This window comes from Seriola dumerili, unplaced genomic scaffold, assembly GCF_002260705.1.
Source record: "Seriola dumerili isolate Sdu_G_001 unplaced genomic scaffold, Sdu_1.0 BDQW01000105.1, whole genome shotgun sequence".
NCBI classification, from domain to species: Eukaryota; Metazoa; Chordata; class Actinopteri; order Carangiformes; family Carangidae; genus Seriola; species Seriola dumerili.
This window is the reverse complement of record NW_019174360.1, coordinates 1,365,176-1,392,655: the sequence shown is the minus strand read 5'-3', so window position 1 is coordinate 1,392,655 and position 27,480 is coordinate 1,365,176. Positions and strand designations below refer to the sequence as shown.

The 27,480-nt window shown below is 41.2% G+C and overlaps 2 protein-coding genes across 3 annotated transcripts; one reads left to right on the top strand and one right to left on the bottom strand.

Moving 5' to 3' along the window:
- Nucleotides 1–1,170: 1,170 nt before the first annotated feature.
- On the bottom strand, nucleotides 1,171–11,855 carry gpr137c (G protein-coupled receptor 137C). The gene is made up of 8 exons (XM_022746491.1): nucleotides 11,183–11,855; nucleotides 5,340–5,389; nucleotides 4,916–5,023; nucleotides 4,662–4,800; nucleotides 3,976–4,125; nucleotides 2,864–2,989; nucleotides 2,648–2,772; nucleotides 1,171–2,518 (listed from the first exon to the last, which is right to left on the bottom strand). Exons 1-8 carry the CDS (start codon nucleotides 11,555–11,557, stop codon nucleotides 2,236–2,238), a joined length of 1,356 nt encoding a protein of 451 aa, XP_022602212.1. The 5' UTR covers nucleotides 11,558–11,855; the 3' UTR covers nucleotides 1,171–2,235.
- On the top strand, nucleotides 7,625–25,740 carry txndc16 (thioredoxin domain containing 16). Of its 2 annotated transcripts, none has more exons than XM_022746490.1 (20): nucleotides 7,625–7,635; nucleotides 13,418–13,598; nucleotides 14,447–14,529; nucleotides 14,670–14,743; nucleotides 15,476–15,550; nucleotides 15,768–15,889; nucleotides 15,989–16,079; nucleotides 16,381–16,549; nucleotides 16,745–16,914; nucleotides 17,206–17,266; nucleotides 17,403–17,535; nucleotides 17,652–17,798; nucleotides 17,977–18,036; nucleotides 18,610–18,814; nucleotides 20,585–20,721; nucleotides 21,544–21,628; nucleotides 22,150–22,288; nucleotides 22,972–23,159; nucleotides 23,237–23,427; nucleotides 25,414–25,740. In XM_022746490.1, exons 2-20 carry the CDS (start codon nucleotides 13,445–13,447, stop codon nucleotides 25,674–25,676), a joined length of 2,547 nt encoding a protein of 848 aa, XP_022602211.1. In that variant the 5' UTR covers nucleotides 7,625–7,635; nucleotides 13,418–13,444; the 3' UTR covers nucleotides 25,677–25,740. The 2 variants fall into 2 exon arrangements, with proteins under 2 accessions (XP_022602211.1, XP_022602210.1); XM_022746489.1 differs by lacking the exon at nucleotides 7,625–7,635 and adding an exon at nucleotides 12,610–13,005.
- Nucleotides 25,741–27,480: the final 1,740 nt, after the last annotated feature.

The window sequence follows — 27,480 nt, the reverse complement described above, 5'->3', positions numbered from 1 at the left end:
ATTAGAAATCGATTAGCTTGGAGACACACAAACGATTCAAAACATACATCATCCCACCATTTCTTGTGCAAAAATATTTTCCTAAACGAATGAACGAAAAACTCTAAGATATGACAAAAATGTGATGGCACATTGATATTTCCTTTCTCAAAGGATAAATAGCAACATACAGAATACAGACAACAATTGAAGAAAATACATCAAATAAGGAGATGAAATCCTACATTCAGGCTCCAAAGCCTTTTTTCTCTGAGGGTGAATTTCTTCTAAGTGCAAATTGTTGTCTCACAGCTCACAAACAGATCAGAGAACATGAAGAGTTTTTGGTCAAAAAAATATTGTTTCAGAGACTCTTCCACCCTGTTATCAAACAACAAACAATCTTAGGGCTGATTTTTCCACCAATGCTGAATGTAAATTACATATTGCAACTTTAATCTGAAGCATATTGATAACGTTGCTGCTGTGTAAAATGCGTTTTGACAGTGTAGGCTATGTAGTTGCACTGTGACGGAATTTGGCCACTCCAGTCTTAGGTTTTCACATAGTTTCTATTGTACAATTGTGGGTTAGCCTGGATTTGGCGGCACATATTTTGAGGCTGCAAGAACTTTACACAGATGATATTTGTGAACTGTGAAATAAATTTACTAGTATTTTGATTCCTGTCAGTAATGAAAATTGCACAAAAAAAAAGAAGCTTATTTTACATGTCAAACTATACAAGAATCCATTGTAAAGTAGGACTTTGTGGACAGGCTAAAGTCAAGAATGCTAACGCCGTTTGTACAACTTTCTATTTGTGTGGCACCAAATTAGCTTTTGAGCTAAGAGCTATTTGTAAGTTTTCTCTGCCGTTGCATGTGGTATCTTGCCAGTAGCAGGTGGTGGTGATTGTTGCTTGACAAGAGCTTCAGCCATTTTTGCGTTTGCAAGACAAGAGGTTATAATACACCCTCTGAGCAGCGCTACATCCTCAGGGATAGAGGCTACGGTGAATCGCTATCGGAAAGAGACGAGGCGGGCCGAGGCTAGCTGGCTAGCTGGAAGTTAGCATGCTAACTTCAGTGGAAGAAAGGACGCGATACAGACAAGAGTTAACATTGGTGTTGAGTTTTCACTGCTAGAGACAGCTGTTGGCGAGTGAAGGAATGAAGTTTCGCATCGTTTCTTATGGACTGGTAAGTAAACAGCTGCTAATGCTAACGGTAGCTACGTAGCAATAGCAAAACTTACAAATAGCTCCGTTAACTATCACAGTTTGAAAACGTGTTTGCTACCAATAAGTTAGTAAAACAAAGTCTGTGATGGAAACGTTTAATTTTCTTTTCGTATTTCAACTTTGTTGGGTCTCTTTTTGTTCGTTTTGGTGGTTAAAAAGATTGTGAGTTTAAGCTAACTGTTAGCGTCGGCTAGAAGCTAGCCCTCACTACCCGAACAGCTAAAGGCAAATTAGCAACAGCTAATTCCTGTCCAAATGTAGTCAGACCTAAAAGTGAGAAACACCATAAATCTTGGTTTTTATAGTCAGAGAAGTCTTTTTGAGGATCAAAGTCAATCCTTCACTGTTTTTTTTTTCCAGCCTAAATGACCCTTTTTTTATGTTTATTAGCACGCTAGGATCATATGCGTACCCACTAAAAACAGTAACACAACCTATTTTTGACCACTAAAAGTTTGACAAATGCTGAGTGAATATAACATCTTGATTTACAGATTAGCATTAGCCACATTAACTTGATAAGCCTGCTACATGGATCCTCTCTATGCATTGTTGTACCTCCCACAGAAGCATAACTGAATAAAATTTGCAAGGAATGCAAAAAAGAGAAAATGAGAACGATGATTATCTGGTCCCTGATGATTCCACTTTTAAAAATGATAATCTGACCAAAACATTTAACAGTAAAGGTTTGGTCTTTGCAGTTTTAGGTGTATTAGCCATATTGGTGCTAAAACTCTGGTCCATGGATTGCGCTTGCTTTTATTCTGGTCCATTCACGCCATTTACAGATGGTGCAAGTCCTCAAAAAGCAGTTTGTCATGGCACAACACCTTCCCAGTGGCTGATTCCACCACATTTCTTCAATAAATTGGTAAACCAATTTTTATGCCCAACTTGGTCCTCAGCAATCTTTCAGATTATCTCTCAAAGGTACCTGCTTTGATGTAGTTGGGGAAGCAAAATGGTGACGCAAATGCAGACAATCATTAAGATATTAGTCTGTTTTATGCTTAATTCTGTGGGGTGCAGAAATATGTTTGAGACCCGCAGTAATAATTCTGTGGTGTGGAATAGAAGTTACTGTGATGATGGTGGTGGTAGTTGTTGTTCTGTGGGGTGGAGTAGTAGTTGTGGTGGTGGTGGTGACTCTGGATGTTCCCGTAGGCAAAGAGGACGGGGGCGGTGGAAGATGGCGGTTGCTGGGCTGACGCAACGCCCGCCGTCAGAGTCCCGTTACATTGGATGGAGCCATACCAACTGGATGCACCCAGCTGGGGAGTGGTGGAGAGAAGGCTGAGAGGCAGAGAGAGGAGGTGAGGAAAGAGAGAGACGATAAGAGATAAAGGCAAATCAGTTAATTGAACAACAGATTCTGATAGACTATCTGTGCTTGTGTGTGTGTGTGTGTGTGTGTGTGCCCACCTGGCTCGATCAGCCCTACTGTTAATGCTTCTGGACAGGTCGTCGTCACTATCATACCGTCGAGGATTGTCAAAGAAATAAGCTCTGGAGCTGAAACTGTGGCTGTTGATCATCCCTCCTGGAGCCTGACAGATATAGAGATATTAAAGTGTCGTTATGGTTTGTTAGATTTGAGAAAGTCCACAGTCCATTTGCACTTTAAAGGTGTTGTTATACCAGGTTTTGGTTGGGTCTCTGGACTCTGAAGAAAACCACCACTAAGCTGGTCGGTAGCAGCTCCCAGAAGAACAAAATGATCCCAAACACGATGTAGGCTTCACCACTGATCTCCTGCACGTCAGCCTGTAACACACATACACTATATGATGCACTGATTTACTCATTTAATACAACTTACCAACTCACAATAAAGCATTAGCTTGTTGTTTTTATATGTTAGTTTGTATATGTATTAAAGTAACAAGATGGAACATGCTAATGCTCCCATTCCCCCACCTGCTAACCTAAGCTAATTGCCTGCTAGCTCTGGCTACGTAATTACCTCACAAAGAAGAGAGTCGTGTCAATCTTATCATATAACTCATTAAACTATCACGTAAGTGTATCTCCCAAAATGTCACACCACACTAGCTCTTTCCTCGTGTTGCAGTCTTTATGCTAAGCTAGGTAGTTACCACACACAAGACGAGAGCAGCATCGATCTTCTAATTTCTCGGCAACAAAGTGAATAAGTGAATTTGCCAATATGTCAAACTTTTCCTGTAACTCTGCAAACGGTGACCTAACCTTTCCCCCCCTGAGTTATTCATTATCCAGCACTGGTGATACGGCTCATTTAGCCCTAGCACTCCTTGGCTTTAGCTACATTTAACATTTAAAAGCACCACAAACAGGAAATTATCAGTCAGCTATTTACTGATGCACACTCAGAGACACAAATATACAGAGTAGGGACATAATGAGATGCTCGCCTCTGACAGCTGTTATACAGACAGATTAAAGGAATAATTTGTGATGTCAGATTATGCCCACACATACACATTGTGCACATACACACAGAAACACACATGATGAAACACTTTCAGATGGGCTGCCCATCTCAAGGCCTGAGCCCTGATGTAGGTCAGGACACACAGACACAAACACACACACATGGTTATTTATAGCCAAACAAAGCCCTTTACCCCACTAAGCATTGCTTTCCCAAATCTCCTAACATGGATTGTCCACACACACACACACATACACACTGGAGTCTAGGTTTCTGGCTAAATAAATCTTATTATTGTTATTATATATCTTATTTTACATCATGCTTGGTACATTACCTGGTCAGATACGCTGTACCAGCCATAATTAAAGGGGCTAGGTCTGTCCTGTGGCGACAGAGCCACCACCACCAGGTTGTAACAGGCTCTGGATGTGTAGAGGAGAATCACCATGGCTCCTATGGCGGTGGCCTGGCACACAGACGTACCCTGGAGGAAGAGTTACTGCGGTTATTACAGGCTTACACTCATGTATCACAGCTATTGGCCTGTAATTGAATGGCAGATATGGGCCACAGATGTGATCCACAAATATAACACAGGTCTCTCGTCACCAAAATGACTGAAATTGAGTTTTAGGCGACATAAATATAAGCGTTAGTCCCCATTTATTGTTTATATCTGTCAAATAGATGACAATGAATTTATCTTTTGCATTGTTATTAGCACCACAAATCATACATACAGCATACAAATCATGTTCTCCAGACATAAGGTAAAATGCTCTTTTGCTTCAAGCATGTTTTTTAAATTTTCAGTAAAATTTAAATGCAAAAACGATCATTTCACCTGAAATTGTGACTCGTATCACAACTGAAATATCTGCCAAAATAATCCCAATATGATTTTTTTTTGCATATCGTTCAGCCTTAGTTATCAGTGTTCAATTTCTCAACACAAAGCAGCCGTGCAATCATTTTGCCTGAGTAAAATGCAGTCTGCAATTAGTGATGTTATGGTTTCACCTTAGATTCCAGGTAAACGTTGGCTGAGGACATCTTGGCAATTTTGAAGATGCAGACGGCCAGAGAGATGGCGCACAAGACGAAGAGACTGTCGTTGATCAGGACACGGGCCAGGACTGCATGTCTGATCCCCCCATCACTGGAGACATGAAGGTTATTAACTTGTTATAATAATAACTCAACGTCTTCATATTCACACACTAATATGCAGGAGGAAATGTTCTATTGATAGCATTTTTTGTGTTGTTGTTTACCTTGGCGATTCTGAGCGCTCCAGAGCTCCTTGCACTAACAACGCACAAGTCAGATTCACCACCAGGAAAAATATACTGAGAGACAGGAAGAACAAACGCAGAGGAACCCTGGAGAGATAAAGATGAAAGGAAATACAGTCAGTAAGAGGAGGGCCAAAACAAATGTATTCCTACAGTTTCCAACAACTAATTAAAATTCATATTGTTCTGTCGAAGCAGACAAACAAAGTCTGGAGATAGCTTATTAAAACCATACAACCATACTCTGAATTCCTGCTTTTAACAATCAAGGACATTAGATGTAGATATTGACAGTTTCATTTGAAATATTTTCCAACTAAAAGTCAAATTACGAACAAACCAAAAAAAAAAGAAACTGCAATTTACATAAAAAACAGCAACATCAATACAGTAACAGACTTACTTGTACTTGGTGAGCTCTGGGGAATACTTGGCTTTAGCTTTAAACATCACCTAAAGAAAGAAAAGAAAATATATTATTACATATATATAATTTTTATGATCTTTTAACAATGTATTATCAGTTTATACAAGGGATATTTAATTCATTTAATAAAATAAAGACCAAGTGGAGCATGTGAAAATGAGGTAGGAGGACAGAGGACAAAGTGGTGGTGAGATTCTTTTAGGAGCAGAGTGTGAACTTAACAGAGCCTGAGGAGATTCCTGTGTGTCACTGAAGTACACACACACACACACACACACACACACACACACACACACACACACGCACACACACTTGACATTGAATTTGACTGATTTTGACATCTGCAGGTATGATTTGACACATTAATTTTAAAACTGTAGGAGGAAATGCATAATTAATGTTATGTTATGTTTATATATATATTTTTTAAAATGTTTTTAATTGCATAAAATACAAATAAACTGAAATTCATATGTGATTACAGGTGAGCTGAAAAAGGCAAGGAAGAAGAAGAAGAAGAAGAAGAAGAAGAAGAAGAAAAAGGTAAGCAGGACAAACTGCTGCAAATGATTAAGTACATTTTTGGAAATTCAATTCAGAAACTGTTCATGCAAAAAATAACCTCATAGAAATGTCTGTTGGATGATCTGGTCAATAAAATACCTCACAAACAAGGTCCTTGAAATAAGTTCAAATCAAATCAATGCAAAAAAAATTTAAAAAAGCCTGTAAACCCAATAATATCATAAAGCTCACTGCTTTGTAACATGGACCCAAATGTCCTTGTACACGTGCATCAGCAAAGAAAGCACAGGTCATCTTCCCGGTCTCCCAGCAGCCTCTTCACATTCACTTTCATTCGCTTCCATCAGGACAGCGGAGGCACTAACACATATATATGAGGTCTTTTATTCTGTTGCTGTTGGCTCTTAAAATAAAATGTAATTCATGGTGAAAGCAGCTGTTGATGTGTTAAGGCTTCTGTCGGTTTTAGTAATAAGCAACAATAACAGTGATGTTGCATTAACTTGTTTTTATTGTTCTTTATTTAAATCGTTGCTGAATGTTTTAGTATTTTATGATTCATTGTTGTCTGTGAGCCAAATCCCCCGTCGGGCACAATAAACAACCAGAGTCATTAAAGGGACTGACATATTGGCAGCAACATTTAGACAAATATCATCTCTATTATCTACTGTTATGTAATATTATCTGTTAACCTTTCCTAATTGTAGATAAGAAGGAGATGTAAGCCAGAAGCTGTGTAATGCAGTCACATTATGTAAATGGCCCAACAAAGAACCAGCGGCTTGTTAGCAGCTGTACAGACAGAACAACGTATATGTAATTTAAAGAGCAGATCTGCGCTGTAGCAACGTAAAAACAGGCATATAATAATCTAAATTGGACTTTAAAACAATGTTGTCTCAGTTTGGAAACATCTGCAACGTTCACACATTTTTTTATCAATAAATGTCTGTTTTGCTTCTTTCTCTCTACGACTTAAGCAACTCAACATCCTGTTCATTTGCTGATCCAAGGAAAAATGTAAAGGAAGCAACGTGCTTTACATTTTGATTTCTTTGTTTGGTTATTTATATTGATTTCATTTCCATTCATTGATTATTTTGTTGTTTGTCTATAAAATGTCAGGAAATAGTTAAAAATGCCTGTTGTAGTGTCCCGGGGCTCAACACCACAAAACCTAAAGATTATTATTTTGATTGTATTGTCTGGTGTGAAAATAATCTAAAGACTGGCCGACAAAAACAACATATCAACTGCCAGCTGCTTTGCTGCCAACATGTTATCAGCAGTGACCTTAAAAAAAAAACAAACATCAAAGTGTGCACAAGTCCCATTGAAGTGTACAGAAGCTGGGACACTGGCCTCCACTGATCTAGTTTAACACTCACTTCCTGGAATGACTTTTTGCTTTTGAAAAGTTGTTTACCAAAATGCAAAAAAAAAAAAGAAGCTTATTAAGTTATGAAGTGGCACAAACAGATGTAAACAACATTATCTTTGCTCAGTCTAATCAAAGTCTCTCAGACCCTTCAAATGATCCGATTACTGGTGATAATGGTTCATTTTTCATATTGGCACACAGCAACACAGTCAACACTCAGTTTAAACACACACACACACACACACACCTACACTCGCACACATCAACACTCAGCCTTTTGTGTGAGAATGTAGGCCAGGAGGAGGTCATTTGCAACCTAGAAATGAAGCAACCAGCCAACAGAGAACAACCAGATTACACACTGTATGTATACTGTGTGTGTGTGTGTGTGTGTGTGTGTGCGCGCCACAGACATCTATGTATAATACGGCTAAATCAACATTTTCTTTCAGTAGAGATGGTGTTGGAGTCTTTAACTGACATGTGTACTTATCTCGTAAAATTTGCTCCGGGGAAGTAAATCACAGGTCGGGCCTCATCGGCCTGAGTCATCAGAAAACCAGTATTTCCACACATGCGTTTGTGTGTGTGTCAGACGGTGTCACATGTGGCCTGATGTTATATCAGCTCTCAGCTCACGGTGTTTATTACCGTCGGCGAGTTCAACATTAAACAGTGCTGTCCAGCAGTGAAGCACTAATGCAGGAACTGCGCTGTGACATTGGTTAAACAAATTAATAATCAAACTGGAGTCAAAGTTTCTGTGTCTGTGTGCAGACAGCACAGCTCTGCACTGTTGTTCAGCTTCTGGAGACAAACAGTGAGTGATGATGCTTTATACACTTTGATCAGACAGTGAGGGCACTTCAAGTTCCCCCTAAAATAATTAAAACAGAGTGCAGCCTCACGCTGTGTCATTGATTAATTATAGTTTAAGACAGTGGTTCCCAACCTTTTTGGCATTAGCAGGTCAACAACAGTGATTGCACTTTCTCAGGTGTTTTATTTGAATCACTTACTGAGTCCTAAAGGAGTAAAACAATTAAAGAAACCGTTGAACTCTGTGGAAGGAATATATTTGATTCCCTACAACCTCATTTAGCATCTCGTTACGTTTGAGATTTATCTTGTGGACCACAGCTGCAACAATTAGATTACCTTGGACTGAGAAATAAAATTTCAATATATTAGTTGCATTACTACTTTGAACCCTGTGAGGGGCCTGAATGATTTAAAATGTAATGCCTGGTGGGGCACAGGAGAGTCGGTTTGTCCGGTTACAGGAGGGGAAAATGTTAGACAAGTTGTGTATTTCTCAGCCGATAGTTGTCGCATAAACACACAAAAAAGAACAGCAATTTGTCGTCCAATGAAAGTCTATCATTCATGTGCGTATTGGCCAACCAGCTGACCTGTAAACAAAATGGGATAAAGGTAAAGTTGCAGGATACAAAAACTGAAACGATGAACTAAAGGAAGCTAAATAGTTAGCGATAACTCTCTGTGGGTTTGTCACTATGAACAACCCCTCATATAAAAGTAGGTATGTGTTCCGTTGTTAACGTAAAAATATTGATTATAGCATCTTTAATGTTAAACGTTCAGACAGGTGTGCCCTCTTTGGATATGGGTCAAGACCTGCAGCGCTGCGGCACGACGGTCGCGGAGCTTCCAGTTTGCTGAGTTTCTGCTGAAGAGGAAAATATGATATTACTCAGGTCTGACCAGGCCAGACACAAACCACAGGCAGGAAAACTTTGTTCACTGAGCTGGCCAGTCACATGGCATTCCCACCATAGATATAGATGCATATTTTTAAACCTATAATGATGGGTTCAGCAGATATGGAAGAACACCATTTTGTTGGTGATGGCGGAAAGGGAAAAGGCCGCTGTTGCCACATACATGTGAGGTATGTCCGTTTTCGTGCACATAACACAAAGAGCAAAAAAAAAAAAAAAAAAGGAGGACATTTACTTTTTATTGAAATGAGTGTAGTTTGTAGGAACTTAACTGGTCAAAGATCAGCTGATGTGCTACAGTGTTTATTCAGCAGTCAGATGACACCATTTGCTTCATTACCTAATCTCCACCCATATATGTGATAGAGCTACGTGCTGTGTTTGCCTCTGAAGCCGTGGTGTTACCAACTGGAGGCCCCAAAGCGTGTAGGTGTTCAAGAGAAACAAACAGGTCTTTGACATTTGGAGCAGGCAGGTGTTAAACAACAGTGACTGACCAACTGTTCCCTCTCTCACACACACACACACACACACACCTCTGGGATAACGTGCTGCTAACAGGAACATTTGCTTCAGTCTTGTCCACGTATTGGACAGAAAACGTCAATGGAGGCCAGGACTTAATGCAACACTGAGCTTTTTACCAGGAGAACTTCACATCTCTCACCCCGGGATATGAACAGTCAATCTGCAGAGCTCTCAAATCAAAAAGTCAAAGTCAGTGAACCCACTCTCCTATGTAGGCCAGCGATGATCACAGTGACCACATTTCCCCCTCTGAGGAAGAGGAAACCACTGCTGCAGATACATTTTGCGGGGAATGACTGCTATTGCGGAAACCATACAAGCAAAAAATGTGACTTTAAAGTTGGGAAACAAACATGTCTTAACAGCTACATCTTGACCACGCACATTACTGCATGCTGAGCTGCTAAAAGGAATAGTTTGATATTTTAGGGAATGCGCTTATTTGCTTTCTTGCCAAGAATTAGACGAAAATATCACGCTCGAGTCCATCAGTGAAGTTTTATGTTGGAGCCAGAAGATGGTTATCTTATCTTAGCGTAGCTTAAAGAGTGGAAGCTATCCAAAGGCAATAAAATGCATCTACCAGCACCTCAAAAGCTCAGTAACCAACACGTTATATCTTGCTTGTTTTGTATGAGAACAAGCTGTTGATTTACACGGGGTTATCTGAGGGACTGTTTCTTGGCTGTGCACAGTGACCTAAAAGCTGTAAAAATGTGTTAAATTTAATCTAGGACTGAAATTTATGACTATTTTCATTCTAAATTATTCCGCTCTGCTGATATGTTCTCAATTAATCAGTTAATCAGCCAGTAAACTGCCAGTAAACTGCGTGTTTTTCTACTGATCTACTAATCAATTAACCAATAATTAGGTTAATTCATTAGTAGATTATTTCAGATCATAGTTTATCCAATATATTGAATTAGTCTAATGGTGCATTCAGTTTAAACTGGGAAGTTGGAATTTCTGAATTCCCAGTGTGAAATTTCAGAAATTTCAACGTCAGATTTCCGATTCGGATTTCAGAACATCAAAATCCAAGATGGCTGCTCTGTGCATGAACACACAGTATACTGTTTATTAGAACTTCTGTCTTATTTGTGTCTCATTAAATCAGTCATACACGCAGTACTGTGCAACCTCTATCCGTGGATAATATACTGTGTAATGCATTGTTATGATCTGGTATTGCTCACAATAACAACAACATGAAACTTCTGATTTGATTGTTTGTACTAGAACATCCATTTGGGCCTCTGTCTAAAAAACAACAACTTATCGTTTACTGCAAATTCATGATGTATCTTTAACTTGAGCTAACGGAGTATCTTTGGAGAGCTTTTGCCCACGGTGTGTTGGGTGATGTTGGTACAAACAAATGAGGACTCGGCAGAATACAGTAGAATAGACTAGAATACCTGGCATTTGCTTGTATGGCGTTACATGTGAAATCAAATGAATACACTGAGAACAAAATTGCAGTGTCAGCTATTTTATGAAATCAGGTCACACACACATACACTCAAACACTGCAAACCCTCTCAGACACCTCTGTCTCTCTCTCTCTCTCTCTCTGTCTCACACACACAGACACACACACACACACACACACACACACACACACAGTCCAGTCCTACCTGTGTGAAGTAGAGGTTGAGCAGGCAGAGGGTGAAGAACTGCAGGCATACGGGGCAGCAGTAGAGCAGCCAGTAGGCCAGAGGCTGCAGCTGGTTGGCCTGCACCACATTTTTAAAGTAGAAAGAGAAGAGGGTCGTCCTCAGCGCTGCCCACAGCAAACACAGAAACAAAAACACGCTCTGGTAGCTGAAGCGCTTGTGTCCGTAGTGCAAAATAAGCCAGAGCTGCAGGTAAACGAAAACAAACAGGAAAGAGTAGAGGACAGTGTAGATGGTTGTCAGACTGAGCTCCAGTGTTGGGGAGATTGCAGCTCCAGGGGACTCCTTCAGTGAGGTAAACAAATGGGAATTAACCTCCTCTCCTGCCGAAAACATCTCCACTGGCGGCTCGCACTAACACATGGGATGCTGTGAAGGCTAAAGCACTAAAACTGGGTCAGACCTGGGCTAAATTCACCGTGGATGACAAAAAGACGAGGGTATTCGAGTGAAAAATTGCGATAATAGCAGTTTATTCTGAAAACAAGTGGCATGCTGAAACTGCGCCGGGCTTTCAATCCGATATTGTGTTGAAGAAAAATTGGAGTCTAGTTTTTAGAGAAGCTGGGTTAAAAAAAAACAACAAGAAGGCGAGAGAGGAAACAAGAGAGAGGTCCCCCTGTGATTCTCTGCAAAGCTGCTCTCCGCAAAAAACAACTTGAGGGGGGAAAAACCTCCAGATCAGCTGTGATGCAGTTTAAGACCCGCCCCTTGCTCTAAATTAAAGCGGAAACTAGCTCTGCTTGAGGCGCCATCTTGGCTCAACACCCGTATCATTTTCATGTGAAACAGCTGACTCCGGGGGCACAAGCTCGAGCCAGTTTCCGAGCTAAATCTCGCCAGTGAACCAAACTGTCCACGCCCACTTTCTCAGTGCCCCCCTCCCCATTGGTTAATCGTGCCGCCCAACCTCCACAGCGCTCTCACTTAATTGGTTTATGATGATGTCAGCTGTGGAGGTGTCCGTCCTCCGCACGCTTGTGATCGGTCATTTGTTCAAGTCGAAACTGCTCCCCAATCCGATTGGCTCATAGGAGCACGTGGGCGTTCCTCGCAGAAAGAGAGGCATCAAAACAAATTCGCAGAAAGTCACGTCAAGTTTGTGAGAGGTAAGCAGCGTCTGCGGAAAAGGGGTGTTGCCTTCAAAATAAAAGCGAAAAGTTTGGATTTGCACGGGACAACAACCTTGGACAACAACGAATAAGTTATAACTATAAAACAACTTTATTCCCATTAACTACATTTACGTACAGAATTATTGTCGCGCTCATCGTACTGAGTAGTATGGACTACTCAAAAACAAACGTGCCAATGTAGGATTTTATTTTCAAATGGTAACCGGAAATACAGTTTCAACTGTATTAGCTTGACTGATGGAGCATCATTCCTCTAAGACACATTTTTCAGCTTTCACTGTTTAGCTTCGCGAAAAATAAGCTTACAAACTAGCCATGTCTGTGGCCTACACCTCCCACAGACACATGTCGACGTGTTTATTCTTAATTTACAGGTGTTAACTTTAGCTAGCTCTAAAAACCCATGGACGAATATAAACCAATAGGCAGCTAACAAGCATAGCTAATGAATTAGCATCACCTAAATTCCTAACTAAAGCCATTTTTGGACTTTCCTCTGGATTTTACACTCCTAGGAAAAAACTCCTGCTTATAATTGGCGTCATAATGTGTTTATTTCCGTTTTCCACGGTTGTAACTGTGGCTTTTAACGTTTTTGCCACTTGGAAAAACAAAAGTTGAACCTTAACCCTCCCCCGACTTTCTCAGGTAACAGTAAGCTAGCATCTCTGTTGTCACTACTTGTTCCTTTGCTCACAGCTCTCGTGTTTCTATTCAGAGACCAACAGATATAACAGTGCAAATCTTATGAACTACTAGTGAGTGTTAATAGTTTGTTTGGGACCCATACATGGAGTAACCCTTTGGAAACTAAAGCTGACATCATTACAGCCTGTGTATTCCGAGTAATAAATGGGACACAGCTGCTTCATGTGTAGACATTTAGCTGAGAGATTAGGCATGAAAAAACACTATCAGAGCACAGTTCCTGTTTCTGTTATTCATAAATGTTTGTCTAGTAAACATTAATGCACAGACAACGTAGTTATTTTCTCTCATGTGTGCTTTTGTTGTTTACTCCTCCATGCTGATAACACTTCTGCATCTCCTGGTTTCACAGAGAGAAAAATACAGTCTGCTCTGCACAATGTGGATGTGTATTGCTGCTGTCCTGTTGTGGACCAGGTCAGGAGGATGCACAGAGAAGGCCAACACATCGGACCTAATTGAATACACCGCTGCCGACTTCTATGAGAAATTGCATTCTGGGAAGATGATGTTTATCTATTTTGAGCATAAAGGTAGGACGCTCACTGTGTAGCAAAAGTAAACAACTCACATTTGTATTGAGAACATGTCCGGCAGCAGTATTGTAATGTATTCGTCAGAGCCATTGCTCACTTCAAATGTTCCTTTCAGCACAGGGGTGTTGCATATGCATTTAGCTACCTCGCAGACATATTGATATTTCACACATGCACAGCAAAGTTAGCCAAACATGCTGACGTGACATCTCTTAAATGAATTTTGGACAAGTCTAATATCTGAAAGCTGATTCGCTGGGGAGTCGGTTTAACTGCACCCTCAAGGGATCTGCTGCCTCTGTATTTGAACTGAGAAGAGTCCAGTAGGGGAGTAGAGCAGGTTTTCAGGCACGCAAAGACAATACACTCACGTCTCTTGAAGGCCATGGATGTTAGGGCGACTGCTCCGAAGTCGTTAAGGCAGGAGTTCTTGGTACACTTGGGCAGGAGGTGATGATGGATTCTTTGAGGCTTTCCTTTTTGGACAATCGTCTAAAAGTAGCCCACACCACCAAATCTTGTGTTTGTCTATTTTTAGATTGTGCTGCAGTAATCAGGGGTTGTTGTACAGCATTGTATGTTTAAATTTGTCGCTTTCCTTCTGTTCCCTCTCGTCATTGCATGTAAGGCAAGTGGTGTCATGTAAGTTCAGGTCGGGAGGAACCTTTGGGTGACACTTGAATAAAAATATGTCTTTATTCATTTACATTAAAAACGCCATGTCAAGTTCCATTCTTTATTCAAATGATACGATCCTTTATCTCCATCTTGTGCCTGCTATTTAAAGCATCTCTTGTCACTTATCAAGGATAACAGTGTTCATTCTCTGCCACCTCTGTCTCCAGTCTCTCCAACCATCTCTCTCTTCCTGGTGGAGCTGGAGAAATCGGCTGAAGTTCTGCAGGATTATGGAGTACTGGTTGGCAAGGTAACCATAGTTATAAAGTGCTCCATCTGTCAAAGAAGTTGATGTTAAAGCTCATGTTTTCAAGTTTTTTCAAGATTTGGACACAGATGACAGCAAGTGAATGTGTGGCTGATCCGAAGCTTTCGGTTCTCTCTGTTCAGGTCAACTGCAATAAAGAGCCGGTTCACACATACTGCACTGATGAAAGGCTACTGCACACAGCTTTTCTGTTCAGGTAGGTTGTGTAGACTTGAAGTACTCAGTGACGGTTAGTCACAAAACTCAAAAAATAACCAGAGAGTATATAACAGGACAGTTTTTACGCTTTGGGCCACAGCTGGAGACACGTTTTTTTTAGCCTGTATTCCTTTACATTTTGGAAATGCTGTTTGCAATGTGCTCATGGATGTAGAGAGAACTGTCACTGCTTTGATGCTGAAGTTATCAGGAGATGTTTGTGGGTGTTTATCTGCGAAGGACATCTGAGATAATGATCTCCTCAGAAAGTGTACGTCACACTGAATCTAAAATATGTGTATCATGTCTGTGTTCAGATTTGACTGAGTTATAACTGAGACTCAAGTTGCTGTAACTGCTGACTGGTGGTAAACATGCAAAAACCAGAGCCTTAAAAGATGATAACTAACATTGTTTTTAGAAGAGTGGCATGTACCAACCCGTCAAGCCTCCCACACCATAATTTGGAAACCTCACTCTCACCATTTGGTTATCACATTACAGAAACAGCCTCCAGAGTCAAATCAAACAAGACTTCTACATCGACTCATGATTATTAAAATTATATTCATCAGTCGAACAAGAAGTAGCAGTCAGAACACACTTCCACAGCACCACAAACTACTATGAAGGTGAATCAGCACATTCTCTAAAACAGCAATAAACCAGCGACAGAGTATTTGGTGCAGTGTATTGTCTCTCTCTAACTCTGCCCACGTCTTTGTGTCAGGGCTGGCAGGGAGTTCTTGGGTTTGGATTTGGACACTGTGTTTGACGTCAACTCCATAGTCTCTGAAGTCCTGTTGTAAGTAAGCAACACTCCCTCAGTTATAATGCCACACAGCTGTGGGAGATTTTACTTTCCAGTCTGCACTTGTATCTAAAACACTCGAGACAGATAACGTTTTCTTCTGCTGCTTATTTATGTATTTCACCGCATTTAATGCTGTTTATCATCATCTCATACAGACGTGAATAATAACCCCAGCCTGTAAACAGAAGCTCTTCTCTTTCTCTTCCAGCGCCATCCTGCGTGAAGAGGTCAAGTACGTCCACACAGACGCCGACCTCTTGGCCATGGAGAAAGCAGCCAGGGGGCAGAAGGATATCGTGCTGGGTTACGTCCGCAGTCTGGGAACACAAGGTATGAACAAGGAGGCTCTGATGTGTTTAACAGCTGATTAACTGGCTCTTGTTCTGTGTCTGATTAATTGTATTGTTTCTGCTGATCGGATCACTTCAGAGCACAGGTCGCTGATGGAGACGGCTTATGTGTATGGAACCAAATACCAGTTCATCCTCATAACAGGAGGACCAGTCCTGAAACATTTAGGGTGGGTTCTTCTTTTCTTTTCTTTGCTTTTCCTTTCTTTTCCTTCACAGTGCCCAGATTGTGTTTCATGAAGGTGTCTTACTGTGAAAAAACAGAGGGATAAAGTGATCAGTCTGGTTGAAGAGCTGCTTGTTCCTGACTTGGAAACACAGACCTGAGACATCGAGTACAGATCACATCGATTCACAAAGAGCAGCACATATCGAACATAGAATACGGAGGGTCAGATATTACAGGAGAAAGTTTGTATTCACTGTCTCTCTCTCTCTCTCTCTCTCTCTCTCTCTCTCTCTCTCCTTCAGTGTTAATGAGTCGTCTCACTCGTCTCAGGTGTGGTTCCTCCACTGTGGAGTTCACAGTAGGTTCATGACCCCGATGACCTCTGAGCGCTGCCCTCTGACCCGCATGAGGAAACCCCTGTCCATCCTCAGCCTCCACTCCTTCCTGCAGCTCATGGAGGCTCCACTGGTGGTGAATAGGATGCATTTAATTAAAGGGGCAATTATTTGTAATGAGCACAAACCACAACAGCCTGTCCCCTGTTTTTTGCTGTAATTACAGACTGTGTTCGTTAATGATCATTGCTTCACTGTCAGGATGTCCAAAAGGTTAAAGTTAATTAAACTGTTAACATGTACATAATTGCATGTGTCTCTCTGCTGCCAGTCTGAAGTATACGACGACCCCTCCGTGGTCCCGCCCCCGCAGTTCCCCTACCAGCAGACCCCCCAGGTGTTCCTGTTCTCTCGCCCCGCAACCGAGCACCTGGACCTGGACACAGCCACCACTCTGGCCTGGAGGCTCCGTGGCATTGCCCTGCTGCTGCTCGTACACAGGTGTGTAGGAGGTACAGGTACATCTCTGAGCCAATAAGAGATTGTTATTTATTTATTTTTATACCATTTCTAAAACAAATTACATTACAATCACAAACACATTGTATAGAGCTAACAAATGCTGTTTTTTTTTCCCCTGTGTTTTTACTGTATCTGTTTCCTGTTTCTGTTTCTCCAGCAAAACTAAATCTACCTTTGTCACTGTCTGGCTGTGTGTGTGTGTGTGTGTGTGTGTGTGTGTGTGTGTGTGTGTGTGTGTGTGTGTGTGTGTGTGTGTGTGTGTGTGTTTAGGCAGAGTGCTGCAGTGAAAACTCCTGATGAATATAATGTTGCTTACAGGCTGCCTGAGAAGGTATGATGGTCACGAGCAAAATAAACAAACTAAATTACTTGTTATTCTTACCCATGAGTGCTTTACTTCTGTGTGTGTGTGTGTGTGTGTGTGTGTGTGTGTGTGTGTGTGTGTGTGTGTGTGCGTGCACTTCAAGGGTTCTGAAGTCAAGTATATGACCTTGCACAACCTTGATGAGGTGTTGGAGCTCTTCTCAAATGAAGAGGAAGAGGGAGGGGAGGAGGAGGAGGAGGAGGAGGATGAAGAGGAGGACGAGGATTCAGAGTTTGGTAAAGTGTCCAGTGGTAAAATGGAGAGAATAAGACTGAAAAACAGGAAGCAAAGGAGGGAGGAGGACGAGGGAGAAGATATACCTGTGTATTTATGTGTCTGTGTGTGTTTACAGGGCAGCTGGACGATGAAATTGCAGCGTCTGTCTATGAAAACCGAGGCAACCTGCTGGACATGGACTCAATCACCCAACTAACCTCTGAAAACTTCCACACTGCAGTAGCACAAAGCAGCCTGACGGTGGTGCTCTTCTACCTCAAATGTAAGACACAGTCTCTGACATTAGTGCAGTGTCTTTGGGGGAAATGTGCTGTTGTTGGAGATGTGTTCTTATTTTCACACTTTCTATTTAAAAAAAAAAAGGGCAGGAAGCAAATAATTATGATATAAAATAATTAAATGTGGATTGAATTAATTGTAGTTTCTGTTCTCACCACCAGGGGATGCTGTTTCCATGGCTTTTCTCAGCTCCTTCATTGAAGTTGCAGAGAGGCTTGCAGGTAATCGGGAGATGACAGTAAGAGACAGGAGTGGAGGTTTTCAGGGTCTGACACTGTGACCCAGTGTCGAGGAACATAAGACCGTGTTCAGAGGACGTTCTGAGTCTTAGTAGTGTCAAAAGAAATTAACAGGGCTGCAGAAAAAAGTAAATACTCTTTGTTTTACCTACTTGTGATATTTAGAGCTATAGAGTTTTTGGGGGATGTAAACAGGAAGTATAATGTTGCCATGGCGTCTGTGAGTTAGCTCTGAGCTGCAGCTTCATCCAACTCTGTTTTTGTTTACATTTTTGGCAATCTGGAAAAAGTAAAAGCTGAATTAGTCATTAGCACTTCCTGGTTGCAGTGTACATCACCTGATCACTTAGATACTGAAGACAACTTTTAAGACCTGATTATTCTCACGCATCTCTGTCGAAGTCTGCTGTACGGTGCGTTCGATGTAATTGTAAATTTGCCACCTCTGATCTCAGATGATTTTAGGTTTCACTGTGATTTATTACAGTTATAAGTTTAGACAGTTTTGAAGTGACCTGATGTTGATGTTTTCCTGGTCAACGCTCTTTTCCTCAGACTCCGAGGTCGATGACGTCCACATGGGCGCGGTCGACTGTGGCGAGTGGACCGACCTCTGTGCCGCTCAGCCAGGCGGCTCTCTCCCAGCCCTGTTCCAGCCAATCACGGCCTTCCCCGTTGTCTTGGTGCTCCGCCCCCAGGAGTCGGCCCAGCACTACAGGGGCATGCTGGGTAGTGAGGCACTGCATCGCTTCATCATGCTGTGAGTTTTTCATGACTGTGTCTAAGCAGGAGTTAAATGATATCGTTATCGTTATGTTATGTAGAGTATTACTGTTTCTATGGAAACAGGCGTAGAACGTCTTCTGTGACTGGAGCGAGAGAAAAAAACAGCCCTGATGACGTCATAGTGATGTCAGCATCAGGTTTCTTCCTCTTGGCCCTGGACAGGTGTAATTAAAGATGCTATCAAGTTGCATCATGGGAAATGTTCAAGCTCATATCATACAAACAATTATAATCTTTTGTGTCTTATTCTCAGTGCTGGTGGGAGAAGTAGATAGATTCAATAACTGGTTGAACCCCCTTTTGGCACCAGTAACCTGAAAGCAGCTCTTCCAGTAAATGCTGATCAGAGCTGCACAATGTTCAGGAGGAGCTTTAGACCATTCTTCCTACAGAACTGTTTCAGCTCAGACTTCAGTTCATTCCACAGGGTTTTTTATTGGATTAAGGTCTGGGCTCTGGGCCGATCCAACAGGTGGATTTTCTCCGTTTGAAGTCAGCCTATAGTTCACTTTATTTACTGACTTTGATGTTTGGGGTCATTGTCCTGCTGCATCGCTCAGCTTCTCCTGAGCGTCAGCAGGTCGATGATTGATCCTGAGATCTTTTTTGTGAGGAATGGTCCACATCTGCAGACGTTTCTTGTGAACAGAAAACTCAAAATGTTTTAGCTCTAACACAAACTTCTGATCTGGATTCATCGACTGGACTCCTGGCTCGAGTATGTTTTTGTTAATTGAAGGGTTCACATACTGTTTCCAAATACACTGTGAATATTTGCATGAATAACATATATAATGATTTGTGTGTTATTAGTAAAAACAGATTGTGTTTGTTCCTGATAATAACTTGGGTAAAGATCTAATCAGATTTTAGGACAAATTTATACATAAATGGATATAAGATAATTCATGAGATAATTCAGATCTTGTCGCTGCAGAAAGAGCAGAATAAACAAACAACTTGATCGGCATCCACATAAAAACAAACAAAACTCAAAATTCACAGTATCCAAAGATGTAGTAAATATTCTGCTGCTTCTAAAAATCTCCATATATGATAAAGACAGTGAAGGAAACATCCTGCCCTCCCCCGCAGGGATGTTTGCTTTGGACATCAGAGTGATGTCAATGACATGTAAGAACAAAGGGCTACAGTGTGTTTGCATTAGACCTCGGCCTAACCTTAAATAAGATACTATAAATATATATAAACTCATAAGAGATTGTCCACATGTTTAAACCGCTGCTGCCTGAAATCGCCGGACAGAAAACATCCATCTTAGGGAACATTTTATGAATACATCTTAAGTCTGAAGGATTCTTGGAGCCCGTGTTTATATTCATGTGCAGTCATGTTCTCTGTAAGTCAGGAGATTTTCCTCAGGCAGAGCCTCTTTGTCCTGTAATCTCCCAGAGACTTGGATCCATGCTTTTGTTTTTTCATTATGTCTTGATGAAGGAGTCTCTCCTCGGAGCAGGATGAGACCAGTCAGACCGAGTTGTTGTCGCCATTTCTCCTGGACAACATCCATCAGGTCCAAACACACCTCTGGGCTCTGGAAAGAACTGTCAATGCAGAGTCCATTTTCATTTACTTGAAATAAAAGCTTGAGTTTTACTTGTCTTGCCCACTCACTCGTAGTAATTCTTTAGAAATAACAGTGTGAAAGCTGCCTGTATGGGGTTGTCATGTTTTAACATATTATTTTTATACTATTTACTGTCATGTTTTGTTCTGTAACCAGGAGCCGCCCTGCGTCTCCTGCGCCGCTGTCCACCCAGGAGGATGTGATGTCATTTCTTCAGGAAGTGCCTCACCCTGAGCTCGCAGGCTGTAAGCCTGACAGAGTGCTGGGGCTGTTTAAGACAGGAACACATGCAGGTAGGAGGCGGCAGTTGTGTGTTGGCATGATCAATGCATCACAGCACATTATTGGCTATTGATGATCTGAGAAATTTTCTAATTGATGATATGAAAACTTGGATTTCATCAACTTTTTAATGGCCATTGAAGCTTTGCCTCAGTCAGTCAAAAGGTTGAGATGAATCTACACTTAAAGAATAAAGTTGGTGTTATTGTGCATTTTTCTTAACGCCAAACAAATCCAACGGAGAGTCTCCTGCTGATGACGCAAATATGAAAAACCTGGTCACAAATATTTATGCTTTTATTTTTTATTTTTAAAAAGCCACAGCAATTTGCAAATGTTCCTCAAACTGGAGGAAAAAAGTTCACTTGTTAGAAACTGTTTTCAAGCTAAACAGTAGAAACAGTGTTTATGTTATAATGTAAAATACCAGGAAGATGTGAATGTACATATTTGACTGGCTGCTGCAGCAGCGCCTTGCTGGATAACAGAGAAAGATAAACCAGGTTCAGCTCAACACAGTGCTAAACTCAGTCTGATCTGGACTTAAGTGAGTGTTCCTGGCAGCAGGTGTGTGTCGGATTGAGTCAAGACAAAATACAGTGTGTGTGTGTTCATGGTGATAAACTCTTTTTCTTGTTGACAACAAGAAAAATATGAAATATTATCAACTTTATCTTTGGAATTTGGAAGACATGAAAAGAAAGTTCACATTTTAATGAAAGACGGACCAGGTCATGACCCGGTCCTGCTCTCTGTACAAACCACTGGCCTGTCCACTGTCATCATGTGACATCATGTGATGGTGTAATGTTGACGTCTCTCTCTCTTGCCAGGAGTCCCGGTGTTTACCGAAGCAGCGAAGTCATTGAGAGGAGAGGTGCTGACTGGTCTGTTGACAGACGAACTGGCAGAGAAATGGTAACAGCTCTAAAGTCAAGATCCTAAAATTTGGGATTTTACTTGAATTTTTTTTTTCATGTGCTTTTATCTGGAAGTGGCGAAACACAATGTCACCAAAGTAATGACGCAGAAATGAAAAGGTGCATTTTCTGAGTTGTGTTTGCTCAGTAACATTTAAAGGCAGCATTTGTGCCAGCACTTTAAGGCAGTACGAGATGGTATCTGTGAAATAGGTTTGTTTTTGACGGGTTCAGTTCACATCAGCAGCCTGTCAAAATACAAATTCAAATTGGATTCAAATCCAGTCGAGTATTGAAAGGTTACTTTTGTTAATGTATGGTTACATTTTGTAAAGGTTAAAATATTCCTGTGTCATTAAAAAGTCTTATATTGGCTCAATGTATTACCTTAATGTCTTTAATAATGATTTAAATTCTTTTTAATTATTATATTTCTATTTTAAATACATTTTTTCTGTCTGTTTGTGTGTATATTTGATATCATATGGTGTGTGTATATGTGCGTGTTTTGCTGCTCAGGGCTGCAGACCACACCGTCGACCTCCCTGCAGTGTTGGTGTTTCCATCTTGGAGGACACACACTCGTCCCTCCACGCTGCCCGTGTCGTCGGCTGAAGAGCTGCTCACACACATCAACACAGCACTGCTGCATCCTGTGGTAAATCCAACTGTGTTCATTTGTCTGTCTGTGTCGCATAATCATCTTTGCATTGAGAAACACTGAAAAAAGGAGAATGTTTTACTCTAATTGGACAATTAGGAGTAATACAGCCGAATGGAAAATTCCGAGGTCTCAGCTTGTGCTTTTCTCTTCATTTAAATAAACTGAAGTGAAATCGCACGATGTCAAAACTTGGTGTGGGTGTTTCTTGGAAGCCGAGATGGAATTGTTCACAGCATGTCACAGATAACAAGCTCCATATGTGGATTCAGTTGTGCATGTGTGGTTTCTGCAGTAAATCAAGGCCGCAGAGGGATGCATCATTGTCTGAGTCACGTAAACATATGGAATTAACTGAAGTGGAAGCAGCAGCGTTTTAATCTACATGTTGCTCAACAACACGACCTCCAACCAGTGACAAGTTGTCTCCTTTTGGTGGCGCTGTTGTCCTGATTTAATCAATCCCAGAATGCAGCAAGGCCTAATTAACCATGTAAAAGAAGGATTTCTATCAGACCTTCTGTAAAGCCTCTCTGTTTTATTTATATTTATGTAGTCGGGCCCTCGGTATCCACAGCACCTGTTTTCTATCCACCATGCAGCCACTTCCTGTTTGGCTTTGATTACACAAAGTTACTTGTCAATAGAAATCACTGGAATGACTCTTGTTGTATCTCCAGCCTGAACTGACGGTGGGAAACCTGCCGTCCTTCCTCTCTCTGGGTAAAGCCCTCCTCCTCCTCTTTGTGGGAGAGGAGGAGGACGAGATCGGACGGAGGCAGAACCAGGCGCTGGTGGGGGAGATGAGACGAGTGGTAGAGTTGGGGGAGGGGAGGATGGAGCGATATCTAGCCTGCTGGATCCACCTGTAAGTGCACCTCCCACTGTTGTCAATCAATCTCATTATTATCTGAGTATTTTATTAATTGCTGGTGTGTTTCCCAGTGGCCGTACTCCGGCTGGCATGTCCGTCCTGGGGTCATACCTGGGCTCTATGCCCCCCCTCCCCACTCTGGTCCTCACCCATTTGCCCTCTGGAGATGAAATCTATCAGTACCCCCCCAACACCCCCATCGTGGCCCGCTCTGTCCTGCAGTGGCTGCAGAGGATCGAGGACGGGACTCACTCACCTGCAGGTACGGAGGAGGAAGTGTGGTTAACAAAATAAAAGTCTGCAATATGATAAATGTGCACAGGACGTTTGAACCTATAGTAATTGATATATTCACTAGAAACAGCATCTGAAGCAGGTAGAAATGTGCATGGTTTCCTTAAGCAGTTAACCCACAGGTTAAATCCGTTCTGTTGTCTTCATTGACGTTCTTTAAAACATTAATGAATCATGTTTTGACTAGTACACAAAACAGCAACAAATCCAAATCATAGTTGGACTTAAAAAAAGCCTAAAAACTGGAACCAAAAGCGGACGGAGAGCGGCTTTGTAAGGTCTTACTGTTTACTATATTACTGTAAGTGTTATCCAAACAGACATACCAGTAGAGCCAAAAGAGATGGATCACTGCAGTGATTCAGTTGATCTATTGTCTCAGTCAGAAACAGGGTGAATCCTGAGGAACGAAACATTATCAAGCGCCTCACTTTCTCTCTGAGTCACTTCCCCCTTTCTCTTCACTGTAATTGCTCCATAAAGTCAGTCATTTGCCTCACAGCTTGTTTGTTGTGAGTATTAAGGTCTGTTCAGCACTTGCTGTTGAAGTGCAAATGTCTGCATCTAAATGTGTTTCCCAGCTGGTGAATACATCCATAAGTAGAAGGGAAGGAGAGCGCATACCTCCAAACAATCCTACGCAGATAATAATCCGGATCTGACAGACACGTGTGCAGCATTGGCACCGCAGATGCAATGGTTTCTTCCCCGGCCTGTTCCTTAATCCCTCCAGCAGTTTGGTGCAAATTGGTTCAGTAATCCTGCTGACAAGCAAACAAACAAACAAACAAACCAACAGACAATAACAACCACCTTGCTGGAGATAATGCAGGTATTTTCTGGTTGTCTGTATTTTATCTGAACAAATTACAAAACCAGCAAATGAGCAGCAGTCACAACAGTGGTGTTTTTAACTGGCGCAGTGACGCTCCTGTCTGCAGTGATCGCCCTCCTGCATGCAGCGATTAGGCGGCTAACTGCAGTGATGACTTTCCAACTCAACAAATGTCTTGGCTTTCCAGCTGGCTGACTCCAGTCCGCACATCATCAGCACAGTGTCTGCTCTGTGTGCACTTACACCGGTCTCCCATTTCCACTGACAAATATACAGATTCAACATCAGATTTAACGCGATGACGCCATTTAATGGCATTTAAACCTTTCCTATGTGCACTGTTGTGTTTATGGCTTTTATTGATCCACGTTTTATTTCATACACTATAAACAGATTAATTAGAATTATTTGACTTTGCCTTTTTAAATCAAGTCTGTTTCTACTCTTCAAAAGTGGATACCGTCAAATGCTTGTGATTAATGGGATTTCATTAACTTGTACCAGACGAAATAAAGAGGGTAGAGGCAGGTTGTGTGTCCCATGAGTTGATATAAAAACAGAGTGGTAATAAAGCTGTTTCTGAGTTAAAGGACGAGAGAAGTTAAAGGAATATGGCACCAGTTGTACGTGTTGGTAAAACGTACAGATTTGAGTTTGCGGCCTTTCTGTCTGAGGATTGTGAACGACATGTGCGAGAGGCTTCAGGTTACTCATGCACTGAACGTAAATGAGTCTTTACATGAAAGTGATGATTGTTAAAGAAACTTCAGCCTTTAAGGCACAACTATCTGCAGCAGTTAACCCTTCACCTCAGATCCCTGTGTGTTTGTCTCTGTGTGAGCCGAGATAAGACGCCAATCTGACTTGTGTCAGACCATCTGAACCGAGAGGATTATTATCTGTTAATGTCGTCCAGCACATTCCATCCATTCTCCACGGAGAGACTGGAGATCTGCAAAACTTTAAAGCTGCCTAAGGGTGTAAAGCCTCCAGTCTTCATGCCAGGCAGTTTTAGTCGTAATTTTAATGATGCTAAATAGTATTAAATGAAATCATCTTTAACCCTGTATCAAACCGAACTTTGCAGTGAGAGGTCTCTGTGTTGGTCCGTCTCTGCAGGGATGTTGGCTGAGGACAGTTGGCCTCCTGCCGTCAAGTTCTACGACTTCCTGAAAGTCATGGACGCGCAGGAACCTGGCTCCACTCAGCAGCAAACGCCCAAAGAGAAAGAAGAAGAAGAAGAGGAGGAAGAGGAGGAGGTTGTGGGTGAGGAAGAGGAAGAGGCGAATGTGGGAAATAATTTGGTGGTAGAAGAGGCGACAGATTCGTCCTCCAGCTCTGCTGCTCCTGATGCGAACCCTAACCCTCACTCTGAACTGTAACAGATTACGAATGGAGGGAAATGACACGAAGCCATTGATTAAATTTGTTTGACTATTGATATGAGCTTCAGTTTTTTCATTTTATTTTCTATGTTTATGAAGCTGTTTTAAAACACTCGTTCTTGTACTTCTACGTTCACATTAGTAAAGATTTATATGTTAATATCACCTCAGTATTTTCTCAGGGTTGTTCACAGCAATGCTTTGTATCATTTCCAGTTTTCTTCATACACAGCCTGCTGTGGTTTTCTGACTGTTGCACAGTGAACTCTGTGGTTGCAGCTGATTACCTCACCTATTTTTTGGTTTCTTTGTTATTTTAAAGCTACAATTTGCAGAAGTGTGTGTCATTGTGTCAGCCATTCCTGCGAATATCTGTCAGTTAAAACATGACGCAACAGGTTGTGAACCTGAGGGAGGCAGTTTAACTCTGGAGCTGGTTTAACATTGTCAGAGACACAAACTCAGAGCTTGTAGGCTTCATACTTGTTAATGTTAAACCATTTTTTGTAGATGCTTTATCTGCCAAATTCAGTTTTAGTTTGTTTTGTGAAGTTATTATTTATTTTGGCATTGTGCCTTTAGGTGCAGGGAGAGAGAGAAAGGAAAGTCAGGGAGAGAGAGAGGGGATGACATGCAGCAAAGGGCCACGGGTCAGACTCGAACCCACGGCCTCTGCGGTTCGGACTAAACCAGTGTGGTAAGCGCTTGACCAGGTGAGCCAATGAATCACACCTGCAGTTTTAGTTTTGTGCATAAACTGCAGCCATTTGAGGCGTTATACATTAGTGACAGTGATTATCTCCACTAGAATAAGAAGAAGAGCAAGGTCACCAAATACACTAAACACTGCAGTCGTACAAAGAAACTAAATGTACAATTACAGTTCACTTCTGAGGTACTACTCTTTCTTTTTTAAACAATATATATCAAATAGAATTTTATTTTATTTTAAAATCAGAAAAAAGTGGTGTACATTAACCCAGGTGTGTGTTAACATGTTGAGAGACAATCCAGTAAAGCTTATACATGGGAAATTGACGTTTCCTTGAATATTCAATATCAGGTCTAAACATGTTGTTTTGTTTTACTGGATATGTCTGATGCAAAATGGTAAACATGTTTTATTTTATTACTAACACTAATTTTATCACCAATTAACACCTTTTTTAAATGGTCAAATTTTGTTATTAAAGTAAAGTATTGTTCTGAAATAAACATTTGGTGTTACTATTGGCAGACTTACCAAAATAAGAGCAAAACACTAAAAACAGATGCAAAAAACCCTTAATTTCACCCTTAAGGTTTCCTTAAAATGTTCACTTCACTATTTAAAGTTTTCTCCTTATTCTGCTCTTATATTTAAGAAATCACTTAAAGTCAGTTAAACCATTGTAAAACCCCTTAAGTTAAGATCTTCCTCACACATTTTGTGCTTTACTTCATTTTTCGGAGGAAAATATTGAACTTTTGCTCCAATATATTTTCTTAATTTAAATAAGTTAAATTTTTAGATTTTAAATAAGTTACACTCACACTGTAAGATCAATATTCAACATGGAAAAATATGATAAGGAAATATTATATATGTCATGTCATATGATTATATTAATAAGAAGTCCATTCAGGAATCAATAGTATCTAGTTGAACGATTTTATTGTCCAAATTAGAGTTTGAATTAGAGTGTGGGAAAAACCGGAGCACCCGGAGGAAACCCACGCCAGGACAGGGAGGAACTGGGTCCAGTGGTGGGCCTGGCCTCAGTAACGAGGCCAGAACCACCAGTGAGCCCAGTTCCCCCCT

Excerpts from the sequence above, each read along its gene's own strand:
- txndc16 (XM_022746490.1), top strand. The coding sequence starts at position 13,445 with ATGTGGATGTGTATTGCTGCTGTCCTGTTGTGGACCAGGTCAGGAGGA. Across the intron at positions 14,744-15,475 it reads CACACAGCTTTTCTGTTCAG|GGCTGGCAGGGAGTTCTTGG; the intron begins GTAGGTTGTGTA and ends TCTTTGTGTCAG. Across the intron at positions 16,080-16,380 it reads CCAGTCCTGAAACATTTAGG|TGTTAATGAGTCGTCTCACT; the intron begins GTGGGTTCTTCT and ends TCTCTCCTTCAG.
- gpr137c (XM_022746491.1), bottom strand. The coding sequence starts at position 11,557 with ATGTTTTCGGCAGGAGAGGAGGTTAATTCCCATTTGTTTACCTCACTG. Across the intron at positions 5,390-11,182 it reads TCAACCTCTACTTCACACAG|GTGATGTTTAAAGCTAAAGC; the intron begins GTAGGACTGGAC and ends TTCTTTCTTTAG. Across the intron at positions 4,126-4,661 it reads ACGTTTACCTGGAATCTAAG|GGTACGTCTGTGTGCCAGGC; the intron begins GTGAAACCATAA and ends CTCTTCCTCCAG.